Raw genomic sequence first — 19,304 nt, forward strand, 5'->3', positions numbered from 1 at the left:
ACCGATCTATCTAGACGCTCACGAGGCGCTTTCTCACGCGACATCGACATCGACATAGATGGGATTCTCTAGCATCCGTACGAACTAGGTTTTGCTTCGTTGATGTTCCCCCCCCCCCTCCCCCACCCTCACCATTCTGCTAGTGGAGCGATATTGTCGCCGCCTAGTAGTGGCAATTAGTTTGCTAAGTGCAATAGTAACCACACCTTTTACGCTGCTCATTACTACGGCGCGAAGGTGTTTATGGGTTTTTTCTCGGCATGCGGTAAAGTGATGTCACTTGGCGCTCTATTAACGCGTTTGACAGGAGAGTGTCCTCGAGATTCGATACACTTTTACGCCGCTTAAGTATAATGATGTCAATCACCCAATGAATTTCGCGTTTTTGGGAGGGACGCTCTCGGGCATGTCCTTAACATTTCGACTTGCGGCTTTTGACGTTTCACGCTTCAAGTGCATTGTACAGAGTTACTCTCGCACACACACCCTCTCACACTCTAAATAAAGGACGGAGTTACCTTTTTGCGTACTGAAGAGAGTTTTCACTTTCTCTTCCTGTGTCTGCCCAACATTATCCTGCTGATACACATTTCCATAAGCGGCACTCCATCACTCGGCGACACTTACAAAACCACATCACATCACAGGACACGGTCCCATGCAATTAAAAGTCCAAAGAATTTCTAGGCTTCCGAAGCGCCATTGTCTGGTCTTGTCGGTGGGTTGAAACTAGTTTTAGACACAGTGCACCTGCCAACCGCAACACTTCACTTGCTCAAGTGCCATCCTCACCGGTGTGCGGTAAGCGTTGTGTATAATAATAAGCGTCAAGTCAAGGTTTCGGTAGAAACATCCCCAGTGCCGGAAGAACTACTTCTTGGCGTGGCTAAACCACCTGACAGCTGGAATGACCATGGTAACTCTCGAGTGGCTTATCCTGGCGGTGCTTTGCTGATGTACCGTTCCGGTGCTTCAGTATCAAAGCTTATCACGAGTGGATTGAACGACCCGTAAGCTTGGGCTGTAATGCTAGAAGATACTTACAAATAGTCTCTACAAATGTTGCCAGTAGGCGAACAGTTATACTACTGTGTATACGGACACCCTTTTCGGGTGAATTAATTCGATTTGTGTATTAAGATTTCCTACAAGACATTTGCGTTTTGATCCGGATAAACTGGCCCACACTAAGCTGAGCACTCTAATTTTGGGACACAACAAAGAGTCATCTAAAGTGACTTCGCTTGCAGTGTAGGAGATCTGACGAATCTTAGTTTGCAAATATATTTGCAGAATGCTTTCAAGCAGACGCCTCCATAGGAAACACTTAGTCACAGATGTTGCTCTTAATATGCTTAACCTGCTCACTATAAAACCGAAACCGCTAGTTGCTTTAGATTTATAGCACTACAGGGAGCATTGGAGGCAGTGTGCTCAGTGGTCTAGCGTGTTGTGAGGTTTCCATTATTTTTTTTTTTGCTTCTTCTTCTGTTTATCTCACCTCTTTGCACACACTGTTGACTGGTAAATAAATGAGCATATCACTCAGTCACTTAGGTCTCCCGAGGGATGCGTTCTCTCCGAGCATCCCCGTTGTGCCGGATACGAGCACGGAGGACCTAAAATAGCCAACGCAACGCTAAATGTTCGCACCGCACGCTATAGTGCGTGTTTCAGAGCATCCACTTTGTGCCCGGACCGCCGGAAGCCCAGGCTGAAACAAAACATCCAACCAGCGCAACTCACTCGCCACTTGCAGACTAGACATCGTTTTGCAGAGGGGAGGGGGGGGTGGGTGGTTATTTATTGTCACCGGTCAAACGAGGTGCAGGCACACCTGTTAGAGGCATGCGAGGGAGCAAACACAGCCGCCCAAACAATGTAGCAGCAAAAAGTCATTTTTTATGGCATGCTTTAGTTTGCCATAATTTTTTTGGACAGTTAGTGTATTAAGTGTTTTTTTAAATGACTTATAGTATTTGCGGTTTTGATTATTGATCTTACTATAAACATCGATTTGGATTCAACTTGCTTACTGGTGTCGGAGAATGAAGCGTCGATACACACACAGTAAAGGTCACGCTCAAGGTGCGTCCGATAAATCGTCAACTGCCACGTTCTGGACATGTACGCGACAGATACCTACGCGAACCATTCATAAATCGTGACACGACCATCCAATACGCTTTTTTTTTTTGAGAGAAATTTGCATGTTTAATATTATTTGTCCATCGTCACGTGTCGACCGTATACGTGTGTTTGTGCATATGTTAATGCATGCAGAATCTGCCACATGCGCAAACCCTCTGACAGTACTGGCAGGTCAGTGATGTCGGCCACGGCAGTCGTGCGGCGGGATCGATACGATCGATTGCCTGCGATAACGATCGGGACCGGGTGTCACCGAGGAAAGCCGAACGCATCGTACATATCGTGACAGCTGGTGGTTGAGGACATTGGAAAACTGGTGAAACTACCTATAGCAACGTGTTCGTTTCTTCTTCTTGGTGCTAGCTCGATCAGCGCCACATTGGGGCACGTTTCTATCAAACCGTACATTTTTACCAGAGAGCTCTCCTGCTTTTAGGTGCTCGCTAATGATTAATTCATAAGCGTTCAAGAGGGCCTAGAGGAGTGTCTACATTACACCTACTCGAGGGTACGGTTCTGGTGCAAGTGTTAGGATTAGTACCGAAACACTCGATTGAGTCTTACCTCAAGAAGTCACTAATCAAATAGTCCGACTCAGCGGATAGTGCATTATCAACGTGCCTTACACACGTGATTGACTGCTGTGCAATGCAAATCATTCCGTTTGTTCCTTCAAAAAAACGCAGACATCTCTCTCAATACTTTTCGACACTTCGTTCGTTCGTTTTCTACCTTAAAATATTCATCACCCAATCTAGACGAGTGTGTGATCATACGGCGGACAGGCATGCAGAGAGCGCTCCTACCGAAATTCTTGCCTGCGGGCACCGCATTCGCACACCCGAAATATATGCCAGCTTCCGACGGCCCAACACCCGCACTCCCATTAACCCCACAGTCTATGTCGTCTGCAAATGTGGAATGCCGCTAGTATGCCAGTTTTACGCCAGAACGCGATATCAGAAGAAAAAAAACGCCCTCGGCACCGAAGAAACCACGGATGCAAATAAGCGAGCGGAAGCAGCAGCGCAGCGGTGACAAAGTGACAAACCACTGGCGCACGGTGATGGTCTTTGCGCCTGTTTGGTTGTTTTGGTTTTGTGTCCTGTTTTTTGTTTATCACACCAAGGCGCCGAACGACATTCATCGACAGACGGCCCAGGCATCATGGTTCGTGCGACGACCATGTGACGGATGCACCCGATTCCCAATTTCGCTGCATCTCTCTTGCGGGCAATTTCCCGTACAGTGTGGAGGAAGGAGTAGCACCAGAAGTGGCAGAGACGGCGGCCACGCTAAATTTATGGAAACACACCGCCTGTCAGCCAATCTGGCGCACCCGCATCGCCATACCCCTTTGCGTGCGTGTGCTGTGGAGCGAACGGGGCCGTTGTGTCATTTCCTTTCGCAACATGTAGCGCGTGCTATCCATGCCACCGCAAAGTCACTAGACAGGCTATTCTCTCCGTGTTTGCTTTCGTTTGCTGGTTGTGGCCTCTTATTTTCCCAGGCCGTTTTTCATTTCGCGTAATTATGTCTAAGACCTCGCGTCGGCCGGTTGTAATATCTGTGCGTAGGACTGTGCAAGGAGGAGGCGGCGTCCGTACGGTTTTGGAGTTTGGTCGCATGATTGACTCATAGCCGGGGCTCGCTTTCGCCCCATTTCCTGTCGCGACATTTTACACCGGGCGAACCGATCCCGACAGACATATGCCATTACATTTGCCGGTGCACGTGGGACGGGTTGGAAGGGTGGATTCGATTTTCTTCCGATTATGTTTACCCTCTTTGCAGCCAGCTGCAAGAAGTTTGTGCGAAAGTTGCTGCAGTGCTACGTGCGGTACCTTCGCGTGCGTGATCTTCAACGTGAAGATTCTGATGGGCAAACTACACCTCAGCCTACAAACGGTTTACAGAGACTCTCGCCCTGCGCGAACTTGGCCAAATGCCAACATCAACCTGAGGAGCGTTTCGATTAATGCCTCTCGCGAGACGCGAGCGAGGTGGTCCGTTTGACGTCTACGTACCGATTGCACTGATTGCGTTCTCATCATCCACCCTACGCCGCAATAGGGCGGATATCGTGTACAGCTCGAGATGTACATCAGATCAAAGATCGACGCGACGTGTCGGACAAGCGATCGGTATGTGTTCACTGTATCACTGGGACGAATTCCGCACCGTTGCACTACGCTGAACTCTAGTGGTTTAACTAGAGCTAACTAGATGAAGCGCTTCCGCTGCAAACTTAGATGATGGCTGAGAAGTCTCGAAAGAATACCCTGGAACCACAGTTACAGGGATGCAAAACTCACCCCACACACACACACACACACATCTACCCGTATTGCATTGTTGGCAACAAACGCACGGCGTAACTCTTAGCTTCTCCGACAGCTCAACCAAAAAGGAAAAGTGTCAGATGATTGGGATGATGTTCGAGTAGCCGCTCGTTTGACAGCGCGCACTATGCATTGCGACCCTGTACATAGGGTGCTATTTGTAAACGAGATACACTTTCACACCAACCAGCACATATAGCTGAGGGTGTTCAGGTTCAGTCAGGCACAACGGATTGTTCCCGCTGTGGGCAGTGTATGGATTTTTGACTGGCAAATTTTTCGACTAAATCGAACGGTGGCGTTGTCTCATTGACACCTGCTGTGCGCAACGCTTGGATGATCAAAAATCGTCGTCATCCCAACCCGAAAAGTCCACACCGGAAGTTAAAGCATAAACTGGCCCCAACGGTGATCGTAGACGCCACGGTACAGTGTACTGCAGTGGCTACTGAAAATAGCCTCAACCTTTAACGTTTGACGCTCGCTTGGGATGGAGGAGTGTGCCAAAAAATGTGCAAAAACATTAACCTGACCGGTGTACCCGCTTGGTACCATCGATCGGCAGCAGGTGAGAACGGGGAGATGCGGCGTACCTGTACCCCAGTGTCTGACCTTTTGACGTTTTGGCTACAGGCGGAGGTGTGTGAGAGTATTTAGACACGTTTGGATATCGTTGTATCGGTTCGCATTGTTATCAGTGCGTTGTCATCAGGGAGGCTTGTAGTAGTTTTTCAAATGTAATTTTACACCTTCAAAGGTTGGAGGTTCAGTGGTCGAGGTAATAGCGGAGCCAAGGACTTCAAACGGCAGGACCAGGAGTTCTGATACCGCGTAAGACTATACAAAAGACTATACAACTACGTGGTTTCAAGAGGGTTTGTAAGTAGCATGGCCGTCATGACCTGCGAGGTCGTTAAGTCAAAAAGAGACATAAAGATCTTCACACATGCATAAGGCTGTCGTTAGTAGTAGACAGTTGTTTTATCTAGGAAACACAGTTCTTTTTTATAGTATACCAACTACTTAGTACCAAACAAGTCTAGAAACTCATTTAATGGCCGGCCTGTCCTCGTAGGTCAAGCCATGAAGAAGACTATTTCATTTGTGTTCGTTCTGATAAAGGAGCCTTCACACGAAAAATATTTCTAAAGAGATCCTACTACCAAAAACAAAAACACACCTTCAGACGACGACTACTTCGTAGCTTTGAAGCTCGCAGACGTTGCATTTATGTGAGCGTGAAGTTCGTAAATTGTAGCCTTGCTCGGCACGTTTTGATCGCCATAATTGATTGGTCGCCGTTCCTGGTGCTCTGTTTCATCCTTTAGAAAATCCAACCCTAAACCTAGGACTCGTTTGCGAATCGAACAATAATAGAGCGTCGTGATATACAGCGGGAATTATGATGTGTAATCGCTTGGTTCTGTTTTTCCTCTTTTTTTGACAGAAAGACGCTTCCATACGATCGTTGCGTTTAATCTTATATTGTCTTGGTTTTTGTTGGTTCGGCATTCAAAGCCTCGTAACTGCTGCTGTTGCAAAGTCTGCATGCGATGAAACCTACCATTAAAGCGCAGACTTCGTTCGATTGTGCCACGGAAATATGGCGGCACGAACATGCTTTTAAAATGCGTAAGCAAAAACACAATACTCCAATATACACGCTTTACATCAAGAGCACTAATTTGTTCCAAGGAAATTGGACTATTTTCGCAGCATCATTAGTTGTGCGTGTCTGGTATGAATGTTGATTTCTCGCTAAGCTGAAGCACCAGTCATAACATCATTTGCATCCGATAGATTGTTTTTATTGTGCTGAAATTGCAAAATAGCAATTTGTTGTGAATAACGTTCAGCGATTAGAGCCTGCCTAACGTCTGCACGCACCTGCACCAGCGCGAAGAGCGCGGCCGGTGACAGTAATGGCGTTCAAAACGGAAACAAATCACACACAAATGAAAACATGTGTTAGTTTCCTTTTTTTTTTTATTCGTTTCTTAGTCCTCCGTCTCGTTCATGTCGTGCCGCTGCTACTACAGTTTCAAAATCTGTAGAGGCAACTCTGAGAGCAATATCGAAACTGTCAAGTGGCTACCGGTGTCTACCTGTCGGTGTGTGCCGCTCGCCTGCCGTACTGCCATTGAGCTCAACTTCGACAAATGTGAAGTGACAGTAGCTAATTAAATCTCACTGCTGCACGGAAGCACCAGACCGGGATGGTGAGGGTGCTGAGTAAGGCGACGCCAGCACTGCCGTGCCCGTTAGCTTCCGAAACGAATCCAACTGGTGTTTCCCCAACATCTATCGAACCAGTAGTCCTGGGTGGGGGCTGTGAAGTTTCAAATTCATACAAACGAGCAACCCAACCCGCCCTCTCTCTCTCTCTCTCTGCCTCGGCATATTCGTAAAACCCAAATTCAGACTGGCGTCCCTTATTTTTCCAACAGGCGAAATTCGATTCCTTGGTCGCCGTTCGAGATTGATTTTAATTACGAAATTAAATATTTTCAAACACAATTTTATTGAAATTCCTTTCGAGGGTTTCGTGGCAGTGACGCGAACCATGCGACACGGGACGTTGACGGTACACGCTGGAACCCAGCTGGAACATTTCCTTCGTGTTTTGGCCCATCCATCGCTGTGATGTCGCTTTTTAATTGCTTGGTTTGATGCACGGCCAATACCGCACACGCAAGCCGCGGTACGAGAGACGTTTTGGCTACTGATTTTAAGCAAATAAGCTCACCGTGTTGACCGTAAGCTGGGCACGTCAATCAGGAACTCGGCCGAGGACTTGTGTGTGTGTGTGTGTAGCAGTAGTAGCAGATAGCACGGACGGAGAGGGATGATAGCACTAAAAGATAAGTAAAACCCACATAAACCGACTAATAAAAAGTCGTGGGAAACGCGATAGGGACCAACCACAAACGTTAGGTCTAATTTACCCAACGAATGGGCAATAGATTAAGCGGGGAACGCGCTATAGATGATTCAAAGTCAGATATCGATCCAGATAAACTACCCTCAGGTTGATCGTTTTTGGAGACGTGAACGACTGTTTCTTTTTTATTCCATTTTAGGTGGATAGTTTTGTCCCCAAAATGTGTCTGCAGGCACGTTTGCTTCTTCCTTCCAAAAGGCAAGAAAAGAAAATAACAACCCAATCAAACTCGCAAGTTTCGTTACCTTTATAGCGAGATATATCACCTCCGGCAGGCTTACAAAAGCTTGGGCGACTTCATTAGTTGCTGTGTGCCACACATTCCTGGATATGTATATTCGCAACCGAAGAAGATGGGCCTTATAATCCTCATCGCCAGAATGCAAAAAAACGCGAAAGAAGCAAATTTTGTAGACGCCTGCCAGCTCGTTAAATCAAATCCAATTAGGCAAACGGTCAAACGGTTCCGCGCTTCCAGCAGGTTTCCTTCTTCACCCGATCCACTGACAGTTCTGGTTGCTGGAATTGGTGGACCCTGTCAGATAGTGGGCACTGTAATACTATCTTCCTCCGTGAAATGAGCATTAAAAACATCCTCGATGCTTGGTTTTTCTTTCGCTTGTCTTTTGCTTCCCCTTTCTTCTGCACTTCGCCCCCCCCCCCCCCCCCCCCCCTTATACACGGTGACGTGTAGTTCGCATCAACAACTCAGCCAAATCTGCGTCCACGCAGTATCTCGCATTACTGCTCGATTTTCTATGCATATCAGATCAGCTCAGAATGTATGGCGCACAAAGGTACCGGGTGAGGCAAACTGGATCAGAACCGGGAGGTGGCGTGGAGCAACGAAGTTGCTCAGGATATATTTGCAAAATGTGTACAGCTATAAGAAGGAAAAGGAGGTCTCGTGGAACCTGCACTCCCAACAGCTCTCTCTCCTGTTGGGCGGCGTGTCCCTGACCAAGGTGCCAGTTTTCGGGGTGGCGAGGACCATTTTAATCGTACGCACGTGAGCACTGCTTGGGGTCTCCGGAACCCCGAAAACCCTGTCGGTGCTCGTTCGCGCGCTCAGCTGACAGTCCACTCAGTGGAGCTCCAAATTAGCCGCAGCTCGGCAAAGAAACGCAGCACAGCTAAGCTGTGCCACCATACTGTGACGATCGCTTTTCTGCCACGTTTAGACGATCGTTTTGGAACCGTTTGGGTGCCTGCGTTGGGTCCAACGCGGGAGATCGACCTGCTCCGAATGTGTGTTTGTTTGTGTGTGCGTATCGATATCATGTTGCGCTGAAGAGGTTTTGCGCTCGTTCCAACAGTTCGACAACGCAAACGCGGCATGCTTCACCCGGCCAGTATCAGGTATCATCTCGCAATCTCCGTACGATAAACTGTCTAGCCGTTTTCTTAGGTTCGCTCCCTTCCGCCTGCTTGCTTTGGAATAGTTTACGAGGTCACGGCAAAAAAAAAAAGAAAAGCAAACCGATGGAGCGGTTTGGGCCCCGCCCGAAACGTCCATGGCGAGCACTGCTTGGGTCCCACAGCAGGGATGCCCGATCGTTTTGATTATCGAATGATCTGGACAGTCGCACAGAAGCTGTCCCAACCCACCCGATGGTAAAGGGGGAAACGCCAGACGGGCGCATTGGCTCACAACGTGCTGCGGGAAGGCATCGCTCGATCCACCAACCGACAGTCGCGGGGTCAAACCGCTTCGGGGTCTAATTTAACTGTCAGTCAGCGTTGGAGTTTGTAGTTTGAGGGTAAGGGAAACTCTCACCGGACACAGGAAGCTCGGACACCAGCTCGCTGTGCCGTGCCGTGCGTCATCCGGGTGCAACAATTTCTGTTTTACGATGGCAAAACCGCTAGCTCTGTTTAGTGCGATAGGTAAGCTGTCATTTACCAAGCGATGTCAACTACTTTCAAACGTCACTTTTTTGACCATCGAGTTCTGGAAGATGCTTAGAATCTGAGTATTTCTGAGGATTCATCCCAAAATATTATTTTGCAACAGTCGCCACTCTTTTCACTCGATATTAAAGCACCATCCCTCAATCAAACTGTGCGTCAGTTCGTGTATCAAAAACCCGACGCGTTTAATTAAGAGCAGCCTTTATCCAGCAGCAACGCAACTTGGAAACTTTTGGGAAGCTTTCTTCTTCTTAGCTTAACGCCCTCTATGGTCATGCCGGTCATCAAATGGCTTACTAGACTTGCCGATACCACGTAGTTGGATAGTTATATCCTCACTACGGGCGAAAGATCCAGATGGGATTTGAACTCCGGTCCTGCCGTTTGAAGACCGGCGCCACTGTCGCCTACACCACCGAGCCGCCTAAATTGGGAAGCTTTAGATACTAAAAAAAACGAGAGTTAAACACCACATGCACAACGTCATTCGAGCCGGATGTGGGCGTATGTGTGCAGAATAGCGTAACATTTTAAAACAAAGCTCACACACAGTACATTACCAATTTCTTTTTCTTTTTTTGGGAAGGTGGTTTGTTTTGCCTTTTGGCAGTAACTTTTCCGACCAGGTAATGTGGTGGTTTGAGTGTACTTTATTTCGCAGGACAGTTTGTTTGCCTTTTCTTATGTCAGTATGTTTTTTTAAATTGAACTTCTAATGCTACTGCGTTTCATCGTTAAAACGAGGGTTGAGGATGTTCCTGGATTGTGTAGGCGGTGGATCCTCTTTCCGGTTTACCGAAAAAGCATTATTGTATTGTTAATGTATTTGAAAATGTGCAAATGACGACCGCTGGCAGAAGGGAGAAGTGGCCAACCGTCAGCCATTTGATGTCGATATGATGGTATTTGCCAACTGTGATTGCCAACACAGTGAGCGCAAGGATAGCGTTAAGGTAATTCGATAAAATTGGAACAATTTTAACAATTTAGCTACAGTTATTACAGCATGAGATACATCAATTTGTTGAGCAAAATATTTACTATAAGTTGAGAGAAATGTAAAAAAATCATAACACTTTTTCCGAACATTATTTTGTCCACTATCTTTTTCCCACCGTGCGAAGAGGATTGCGATGGAATGAGTCAACGATTAGAACCATCATCAACCTGTGCGAGTGCCTGTCAGACGACATTCGGCAGAAGAGCGTGAAAGCAAAGATAAACACAGGGAAGCAAAACGAGGCCCGAAGCCAGCCAGAGGCTCAGCGAGACAAGGTGCATCCAGACGCTTTCCCCTGCTGTGCCTGCGGGGCACCAAATCCTGCTGTGGTAATGTGATTTAATATGAAAAGTTTTGCATCGCGATTCTAATCTGTGCACCCTGTGCCGGTGCTATTGCAGAACAGAATCACACCGAGCTTAGGATTTCGACTGTTTTTTGGGGATGACCAGTGTCCCACATTGCTGATGTGTCATAAAAACTAGCAGAACTTGAGTTTTTCGTTTTGGATTGCGCTACAAATGAAGACACCGTAGTTGACGTAAGCTCATGCTTTGCTTGGCTGGAGGAAAAAAACTTACTCACTATTTGCCGACATGCTTCTTATCTACGTTCCACATTTGTTCTATCCGATACCTCACCCCCGTGCTGTGTCCGATGGACAACAGGAATCATTCATTTAGCCTAAACTAGCTTGACGTGTGATACACCTCTTGGAACGATCGATTCCAAGCGCAGTGACTCAGTCAAAGACTTCCGCCCGATAGTGGCGTTATCTAATCACTGCGAGGTGTTCCCTCTTCAACGTGAGAGAGGGGGACACATATAGACAAGGATTTATGCACAGATTTCGACGACACCTTCGGGTTCGGAAATCAGAACACATCCAGCTGTAGCCTTCGATAACCATACCGGTCAACTTTGGACTCTTAAATCTCTACTCAATACGAGAAGGAAACAAAATACAAAAAAAAAATTTGTTCCTTAACGAAGTAACGCTCGAAAGAATGCCTCTTGTGAATGCCGTAAGGCTCTCGATTACTCTTCCAAAAACTTCACATATTTCTTCTGCAAAATGAACAAAACAGGAGAGTGCCTTTAATCGCATTTTCGCAATCGAAATCCGAACCACTCGCTCATTCACAGATTTGTTCCGATTAGCCCCGAATGTGAGGCTCTCACAGCAACAAAAGCCCACTTCACGGTACAGGCCTTCGATGCATTTGACGCGTTTAGCAGCATCGACCCTTTGCAGATTTTTGTTTTTCTTGCGCTGATGCGAGCGAAGCGATTGCTATTTCTGCTATAAATCCTTCCCTTCTGCCTGGGATGCGTATTGTTTCGGAATAATGCGACTTTAGAGAGAGAGAGAGAGAGAGAGAGAGAGAGAGAGAGAGAGAGAGAAAGAAACGGAAACTTTCGTTCCAGAGTTCTAGGGGTAGATATTTCAACTCGTGCTACTATAAATAGCTGATTGATAAACGCATAGATGGTGCTGAAAAGCATGTACAGTAAAAGTTGCATTGCAATTTATTCTCCGCCTCTTGTCTTTGTTGTGTGTTTTCGCTGTCTACCGAGGTAGGACTCGTCTGTAAAGGAAACAGGCTGTGAGAATTACGTACATACATTTCGTGCTTTGTACATTGCCCCCAAAAACTACCCTGTTAAGCTGCAAGCCGCATACATCCTTGAACGAGTCGAACCGACGGATAGCAGCAAGTAACCTTTACCCAACGTGTGACACTTCCCGACACAACGTGACAAGTAGTTTCGCGTTGCAAGTCATTAAAAACAAAGTTTTCGTTTTTTTTTTTGCGGACTTGTTCTCTTCCCAATCAACCACAATGTACTGACATACTAGCAGCAGGATCTTCTCTGTAGGGATTGCGAGAGATTCCCGGTGCTCAGCGGGATGCTTTCCAGCCTGCAGGAGGATGCTTAACGCTTGGCCGAGGTCTTAACGGTAAGCGTAAGGTTAATGAATATAAATGCAACCTATTAAGCGAATGGCTTCCTCAATTTCTCCAAGCGCCGTGCAAACGAGCATCGCGCGGACATTCGCATCGCCTCGCCGCACTAACCAACCGACCAGCTGCCGTACACGAGTGGTACAGAAGTTTGGTACGTACGTAAGAGCAGCACAAAAACGAGAAAACGAAAATGAAGCGACCAAGAACAACGTTCGACGACGTTTTCCTAACGTACAAAAACCAGCTAATCGTGCATAGAAGCGGGCACGCGTGCGGCAACAAAACGCGAATGCGCAAATAAAATAAAAACCTTCCGATATGTTCGAAAAAAAAAACAAGGATATCTCTAATCTTCCTCTTCAGTCGGGTAAGCCACCGTCACACTCCCCACCCGTGCCGTAGCGAGGGGCGATAAAGACATCAAGCAGACAAGAGCATAAGCCGGGCAGCGGCAAAAGCAAAACCTCTCGACCATGGTACGCCAAACCAGCTCAAGGACCCTGAGGCTCTTCAGAGCAAATGTGTGCGTGTGTGTGTGTGTGTGAGTGTATCGCTTTTGCTTCTTCTTCGATGCTTCGGCTTACGGGATTACAATGCGTGTGTTGCAACGAGTCAGTTGTGGAGGAAAAGAAATCACGGAAGAGGTTTTTGTTGGACAGAAAATCATCCCAATCCATCTGACACGAGACGTTAGGATGCGTAACATGGGTGCAGAAAAATTGGGGGAAGTACTCTGTTGTCGACTGTTTGATTGTTGAATGTCGGACAGGTACGGATATTTCTATCAAAAATTTCCTAACCTCAAATTCCAACTTCTAAGTGGCTCCCAAATATTAGATCCTAAGGCAACCATTTTATTTCTTGAAAGACTTCAACTCAAAATTCATCAGCAATAGTGTTGATAACAATTGTGAAGTTAAAGCTATCCATCCTGCTTGACAGCGCCGTATGCAGCTGCAGAAAAATTGCAAAATTAACCCCCAAAGAGTATGGAAGCAAGAGGCAGTGAAACACGCCACTGTTTACCGAAAACCCTATCACGTGCAGCCAACCGTGTCGCGTGGAAAGGATCGACGACAGTGGTCAGAATTCCGTCCCGTCCAGACCCGTGTGCCGTTCGCAAACTTCTGCTTCACCCACACCATGTCCAGCACGGGCAGGGTCGCCTGCTGTGGACAGTAATCCCTTTTCCGGGGGAAATAGCAAACACACGCACACACACGCAAACGAAAACATGGAAAAGTTTCGTACCGACAAACACGGGGAACGAGGAGGCTTTTGCCGAAAAAAAAAGAAGGGATTTCGAGGGTCAGGTCGCCGTCCACGGCCGGAAGAGAAGATGAAACCAAAACACCAAAACCGAATCGAAAACCCTCGCTATTGGGATGCTTTCTTTGTCTCTCTATCTCTCTCTCTCTTTCTCTCTCTCTCTCTTGCGCTCGTCTGATCGTATGCAGAAGTTTCGACTTCGATATTGTGAGGGCGGTTTTGGGCAATAATCGGAGAAAGAAAGATGCAAAACTCGGTCCTCTAGCAGCGGAGTAGAATTTCTGTACGTGGGACCAAAATTTTATTTTTTCCTCTCGGCACATCCTAGCCATAGCGTCGCCAGTGGTCTTGGCAAGTGTCACATTCCCGGGGAACACGCTAAGTTTTTTTTTTTTTTTGTTCGCCCGACTGTGACCGACCGATTGCATCACCATTTGGGTCGTAGAGAACATTTTTCGGGTGTAAGGCAAGAGACCGACAGAGACAAAAACCGGGGCCAAACATCTGGAACGCATCGATGACTGTAAAGTCAACTTATCTAGCAGAACTGCGAAAACAGATTTGTATCATATTGCCAACGACCGCTCTTCGCCGGCATCGGCATACGCATGCAAGATAGGCGATCCAGACACATCTTCACGCCTAACTTGCATTTCCTGGCTACGGGAGGTTTTGTGACTTATTTTCAATTACGCTCGCAAGCAGTGCAGAGTGCAAATAATCAAGTTAGATGATGATGAAGATCCATATCGTTGAAACCGACACGGAAGGTCCTGAGCAATTGCGCGTCCGGGTTGTGAGTGGCAAAACGTGCTCCGGGCAGGCAACAAACACAGCACAAAGCATAAATATTTATCCTAGGACACGGCCCAACGGAACCTTTGCAAGCTTTGCAGACGGTGAACTTTTTCTCGCCGTTTTTTTTTTTTCTAGCTTGTTTCTTCCTCTGTACTCTCCTTGGTGCCTTGTGAAGATAGCACTTTTTTTACAGGACATAAACTTCATTTTACGTGTGCACTTTTTTCCCTTTCCTTTCTATTTTCCTGTTTTTGCCGGCTCTTATCTGGTGTATTTGTGCAGCCATTGCTTGGCTGCATTTGGATGTATGTTGTGTGCGGGAAGCAACGGACAGAAACAGAATCCATTTTTCTTGCGTTGCACCCATCCCAATGCACTTACCCGTGCGTGCAGGAGTGGAGAAGTACTCAGAGGAGAAAAACAGGAAAACATTCCAGATCGCTAGCTAACTTCTACACTCGGGTCGCAAAGGTAAGCTCCCGGTGGTACATTAAGTGTGCTTCCCTAGTTGAACAGTTCCTTTTTTTTTGCTGGACTTTTCGACATGGGAAGCTTCTAAGGAGTAAAATTGAATTTCGTGTCCCATTGGGAAAGACACGCCAGGACTCAACCCTGCCTCTACATCTAAATGGTTATTTTTTTGTAACTTTTCAAGCTCACATCTTCTTCAGCTTGTTGTGCAAGATCTTGCACTGAACAACATCGCATAGGTCTAGACATAGACATCCAACATCTTTTTTTTATTTTGTTTGTTCTGTTAGTCCTTGGAATTTGGTCCTGAAACCGCTGAAAGCTTATCCAGACACTTACCTTTGCACTCGTTCGCGTCACGCATCGTACCGCGGCCCCAGGGTCGATCGAAGTAGAACGGCTTGCACCGTTCGCAGTCCCGTCCGGCGGTGTTATGCTTGCAGTCACACTCGAGCTTCTCGTCCGCACCCTTCACACACCTGGACGCGTGTCCGTTGCACTTGCAACGCCCTCCAACGGCAAAGTCGGACAGTGCGTACGTCAGCACACCGGAACCAACACCCTGCGAGCCTGTGTCCCGTGGGTGCATCAGAAAGTCGGACGCTTTCTTGGGCACGCCGCCAAACTTGCCACCGCCGAGCAGCTCGGTTGATTGAGACTTGGCGAGCGAAGATCCGCCACCACCACCACCACCACTGGTCGGCTGGAGCCGATGGAAGATGACGCGAATATCGGTGGCGGTGACCCAATCCTGCAGGATGACGGAATTGTCAAAGTCCGGTGCGGAGGGTCTGCCCTCCAGCGTGCTGAACGCAATTCGCGAACCCTGCACCCCATCCACACTGTATCGGTTGTGGTCTACGCAGCGCGCTTCCTGCTCGTTACTCGGTGAAATCGTTGCCTTCGTTGGCCGCCCGTACAGCTTCCGGCACTGCGAGCTGTAGAACTGGAACGGCAACCAATTCTTGCCGTAATCGGCACTCTTGTAGATCGCCATCGAGTCGGGACGGAGTGCGTGCGGACAGAACATCAGGCTCACGTACGTCAGCTCAAACTTTTTCCCGAGCGACAGCGTCAGCGTCACATTGTCTGGGCCGGCGTCCAGCGTACCGCTGCGCGGTTCCGACCGCCAGCAGGTCACATTGTTCGAATTGTGCACATCGGTAAGGGCAAGCGCAGAATAGCGCTTGGTTGCGTCTGCCTCGTCACAGATTTCGCACGTCGATTCGACCATCCCGGACCGGCCGCCGGCGTGCGTACCGTCGGACGCTTCCTTCATATCGCAGAACCGAGCCGGTTTACCCTGGCCACAGGTAGAGGATGCTTCGATCGGCACACCGAACGCTGCGTTCACAAAGTCCGGCGTACAGCGCCGGGGACGATCCTCGTCGTAGCAGGGATCGTTCTCGGGGTGCACCGGGAAGCTGCGTAGATACTGGCCACGGTGTACGGCCCATCCATCACCGGCCAGCAGCAGGGTTAACAGTATCACACCGGACACCATCGTTGCTTTTGGTCGTCGCATATTGGACAACACCACACTGTCACGTCCCCTTCCGCGTGGGGCGTATCACGCGGTGCACCAACTAACCGCGCTTTCTGTAAAGCGGGTCACACAGAACGGGAAAAAGTAAGTAAAACTGCGAGAGAGAAAAAAAACCCCGAATCTAGATCATTTATTTTGAAACGAAAACAAAAATTCCAAACCTCCAAAAATGTTCCAAATACAAGAATTCTAAACAAATGCCGCCAACGTATCGTTAAAGATGCGAGAGCAAACCGATCCTGACAAATATTGGAGAGCTCTCAAGCTCCAAAAATCTTCAACTCGCGGAACTAGCAATTGCTTTAGAAGCGTTCCAAGTTCTTCTGAGAGATCCGGTCGGAATGTGCTTTGCAAGTGGGTCTTTAGTGTGACTTCCAGCTTCCCCTGATCGATTTCTCGTGAGGATTTCAACTGCTTGTTGATAGTAGCTTACGGGAGTGTTGATTGTAGCGGGTCCTTCACGTTCAACGTTCACTTGTGTCTAAATACACTTAAAGGCTCGCACATACACAACACACACACACAGGAACGCCGTAAGGACCGAGCATTTCACGAAAAATCAAAACCGCCTACCAATGCCGGCAGACCGCAAAAAATAAGGAAAACTCTTCTGCAATACAGTGACCGAGACGCGTACAACTAACCAAAACAAACACACCACTCACGCACCAAAAAAAAAAAACACTCACACATACAGGCACACACGCCCGCGCACTGTTACCTTCTCTCGGGATAGCCTCAGGAAAGCTGCAAACGCTGTTGCAGAATTTAAGGATGTTTGCAGACCCTCCCGTCTTTAGTTGAACCCTTGCTCCGACACCGGTTTTAACACTGTTGCTCACTGTCGCGCCACGGCAAGAACACCAGCCAGCGCTACACCACAAAAGCACCACAACACCAGAAAACTACGCTCGCAAGGCAGCGTGGCACATTCGGGATAGAAAACGCATAGAAAACTAACTGGTGGCGACGTCAATACGGACACACGATCGGCCCGAAAAACACAATCCGCACGGTTGCGATACACAGATTGAACTGAAACGAACGTGCGGTCGACGCCACACAGTATCCTCGCAGCGTGGCTCTCAAATCTCGGCACCCGGTAAGGTAAAGCAGTACAAACCGAAGAACGCAACAGCGCCGTCGCCATCGTGCCATCGTGGAACGCCACGACGAGAGAGAGAGAGAGAGAGAAAATGAGAGTGAGTGCCTAACTTGCATCGTTAGCCGGGTAGGAAAAATCACCCAGCGATGCAACATCAAGGGAAAAGTGGTACGGAACGATTGTACCAGATTGTGCTACGAAAGAGACCTGAGCACGGAGAGCGTGGGAGCAACATTCGGGAGAGCTCCGAAGCAGGAAAATGAGTGACTCCCACCACCCTAGTTTTCTATAGCGAGCGCAGTCGAGAGCAGTTGAGACAGAATGCGCTTCGTCGGTCGGTCGGTGCAAATTCGTCGGGGGTTAGTCGGCTTCTCCGGATTGGTCTAACTAGGGGTGCTCACGTTAGCCGAACGGTTCCCGTCGACCAAGTACGGCGTGCGATTGGTCCGTTGGATGCGGTATGGAAGGAGCGGACGGATATTTCCCCTTCTTTTAGCCGCGCTCATCATACCGTGGACGAAGCTTGTTACACTGTAAACTTTCCTGGAGCAATAATTTTTGTATCATTAAGAGATATAACTAAAGAATTTCCAATTTAAGCTTGACTCAAAACCATAGGTACTTGGAGTTAGATGCGCCTTCAATATATGCTTCAATACAGCAAATAAATTGTGTATCGTGGGAGTATGGAGCTGATAAATCCTGAGGACTCAGTCAAAGGACTCCAACTTTTACCATAGTTTATTCTAAAGAAGACCCTTCAAAAGATATATGGGATGACATCGAGGACATCTCAGGTAGTAGCATAAAGAGTCTTCTTAACGGATTACTAGACTTTCTGAATGCTTCACGTAGCAGGACAGCCAGTAGAGAGAAAGAGTCCTGATGTGATTTGAACCCCGGTCTTGCCGTGTGAAGACTGATTCCGCTGTCGCAAGAGTCTACGAGAGTTGTCGTTTTGATATTCAATCTCTTTCTGGTCAAAACCTGGACTATAATCCATGTACTGGACCTACTATAATTGGTATAGTCGTCCGCAACATTCCTAGGAATCTCTAACTATAGCAATATTCTGCCAAATACAGACAGCTTAACCACGCTGACACATATGCCAAATTGCTGATGCTGAATTCCTCGCAATTGATTGCGACTAGTGACGAAACTGGACTGTCTCATTGGTACAGTTTTCTCAGCTAGCTACCAACAATCAACTTCAGCAGCAAACTGATCACGATCTTTGCCCCAAAAAAAAAGCGGGTCTACCGTATTGCATGCGGAATTAGCATTCGAACGGATGCGAAGGGGTCTTTGTTTTCGAAACTGTACCGATGCTCCAGTTCCATGCCGGCAGTGTATGGCAGTAGTGGCACGACTTTGGTTTTCGGACATCCAATAAAATCAAGCTAACCCGCAGCATACACCGAGAATGCGCCGTTGTTTTGCTGATGGAAGTCACGCACGCTGTCACGCTGGCCTGATTTGTTCGGCTCCGTATGAAAGGATTGCAGTCGTGTTAGTATGTATGTGTATGTCTATGTGTGTGTTTGATGCATATTGTTAAATGAAGGACCTTGCCCTAGTGACAGTGAAGCCCTTGTTGTGTGTCCATATGGGTGTCGAATTACTAATTAGCGAGCTTGTTGGCTACCTTAATAGACGTTCGATATTGGGGATGTAGCGGTAAGCGATATCAATTTTAATATAAGTTTGAAAAAAGTGGCTTTAACGTATCCTGGTCATATTTCTTACCTTTGTTTGCTTGTTGAGGCTTGTTTGGGCTTAATTGGTTAGCAATTGATT

The 19,304-nt window shown here is 47.6% G+C and overlaps 2 protein-coding genes across 4 annotated transcripts in view; one reads left to right on the top strand and one right to left on the bottom strand.

Moving 5' to 3' along the window:
• LOC126556159 (netrin-B-like) overlaps positions 1-16,378 on the bottom strand; it is a 147,713-nt gene extending 131,335 nt beyond the window's left edge. The window contains exon 1 of the mRNA XM_050211385.1: positions 15,193-16,378. Coding sequence (XP_050067342.1) covers positions 15,193-16,378 — 1,186 coding nt within the window. The remainder of the gene's footprint in view (positions 1-15,192) is intronic.
• The window catches only part of LOC126568426 (potassium voltage-gated channel protein Shaker), a 416,918-nt gene continuing 411,138 nt past the window's right edge, over positions 13,525-19,304 (top strand). For all 3 annotated transcript variants that reach the window (XM_050224901.1, XM_050224917.1, XM_050224909.1), the window contains exon 1: positions 13,525-13,528. The gene's annotated coding sequence lies outside the window, so the exon portion shown is untranslated. The remainder of the gene's footprint in view (positions 13,529-19,304) is intronic.

The sequence above is a fragment of the Anopheles maculipalpis genome, chromosome X, assembly GCF_943734695.1.
Source record: "Anopheles maculipalpis chromosome X, idAnoMacuDA_375_x, whole genome shotgun sequence".
In the NCBI taxonomy this organism is placed as follows: domain Eukaryota; kingdom Metazoa; phylum Arthropoda; class Insecta; order Diptera; family Culicidae; genus Anopheles; species Anopheles maculipalpis.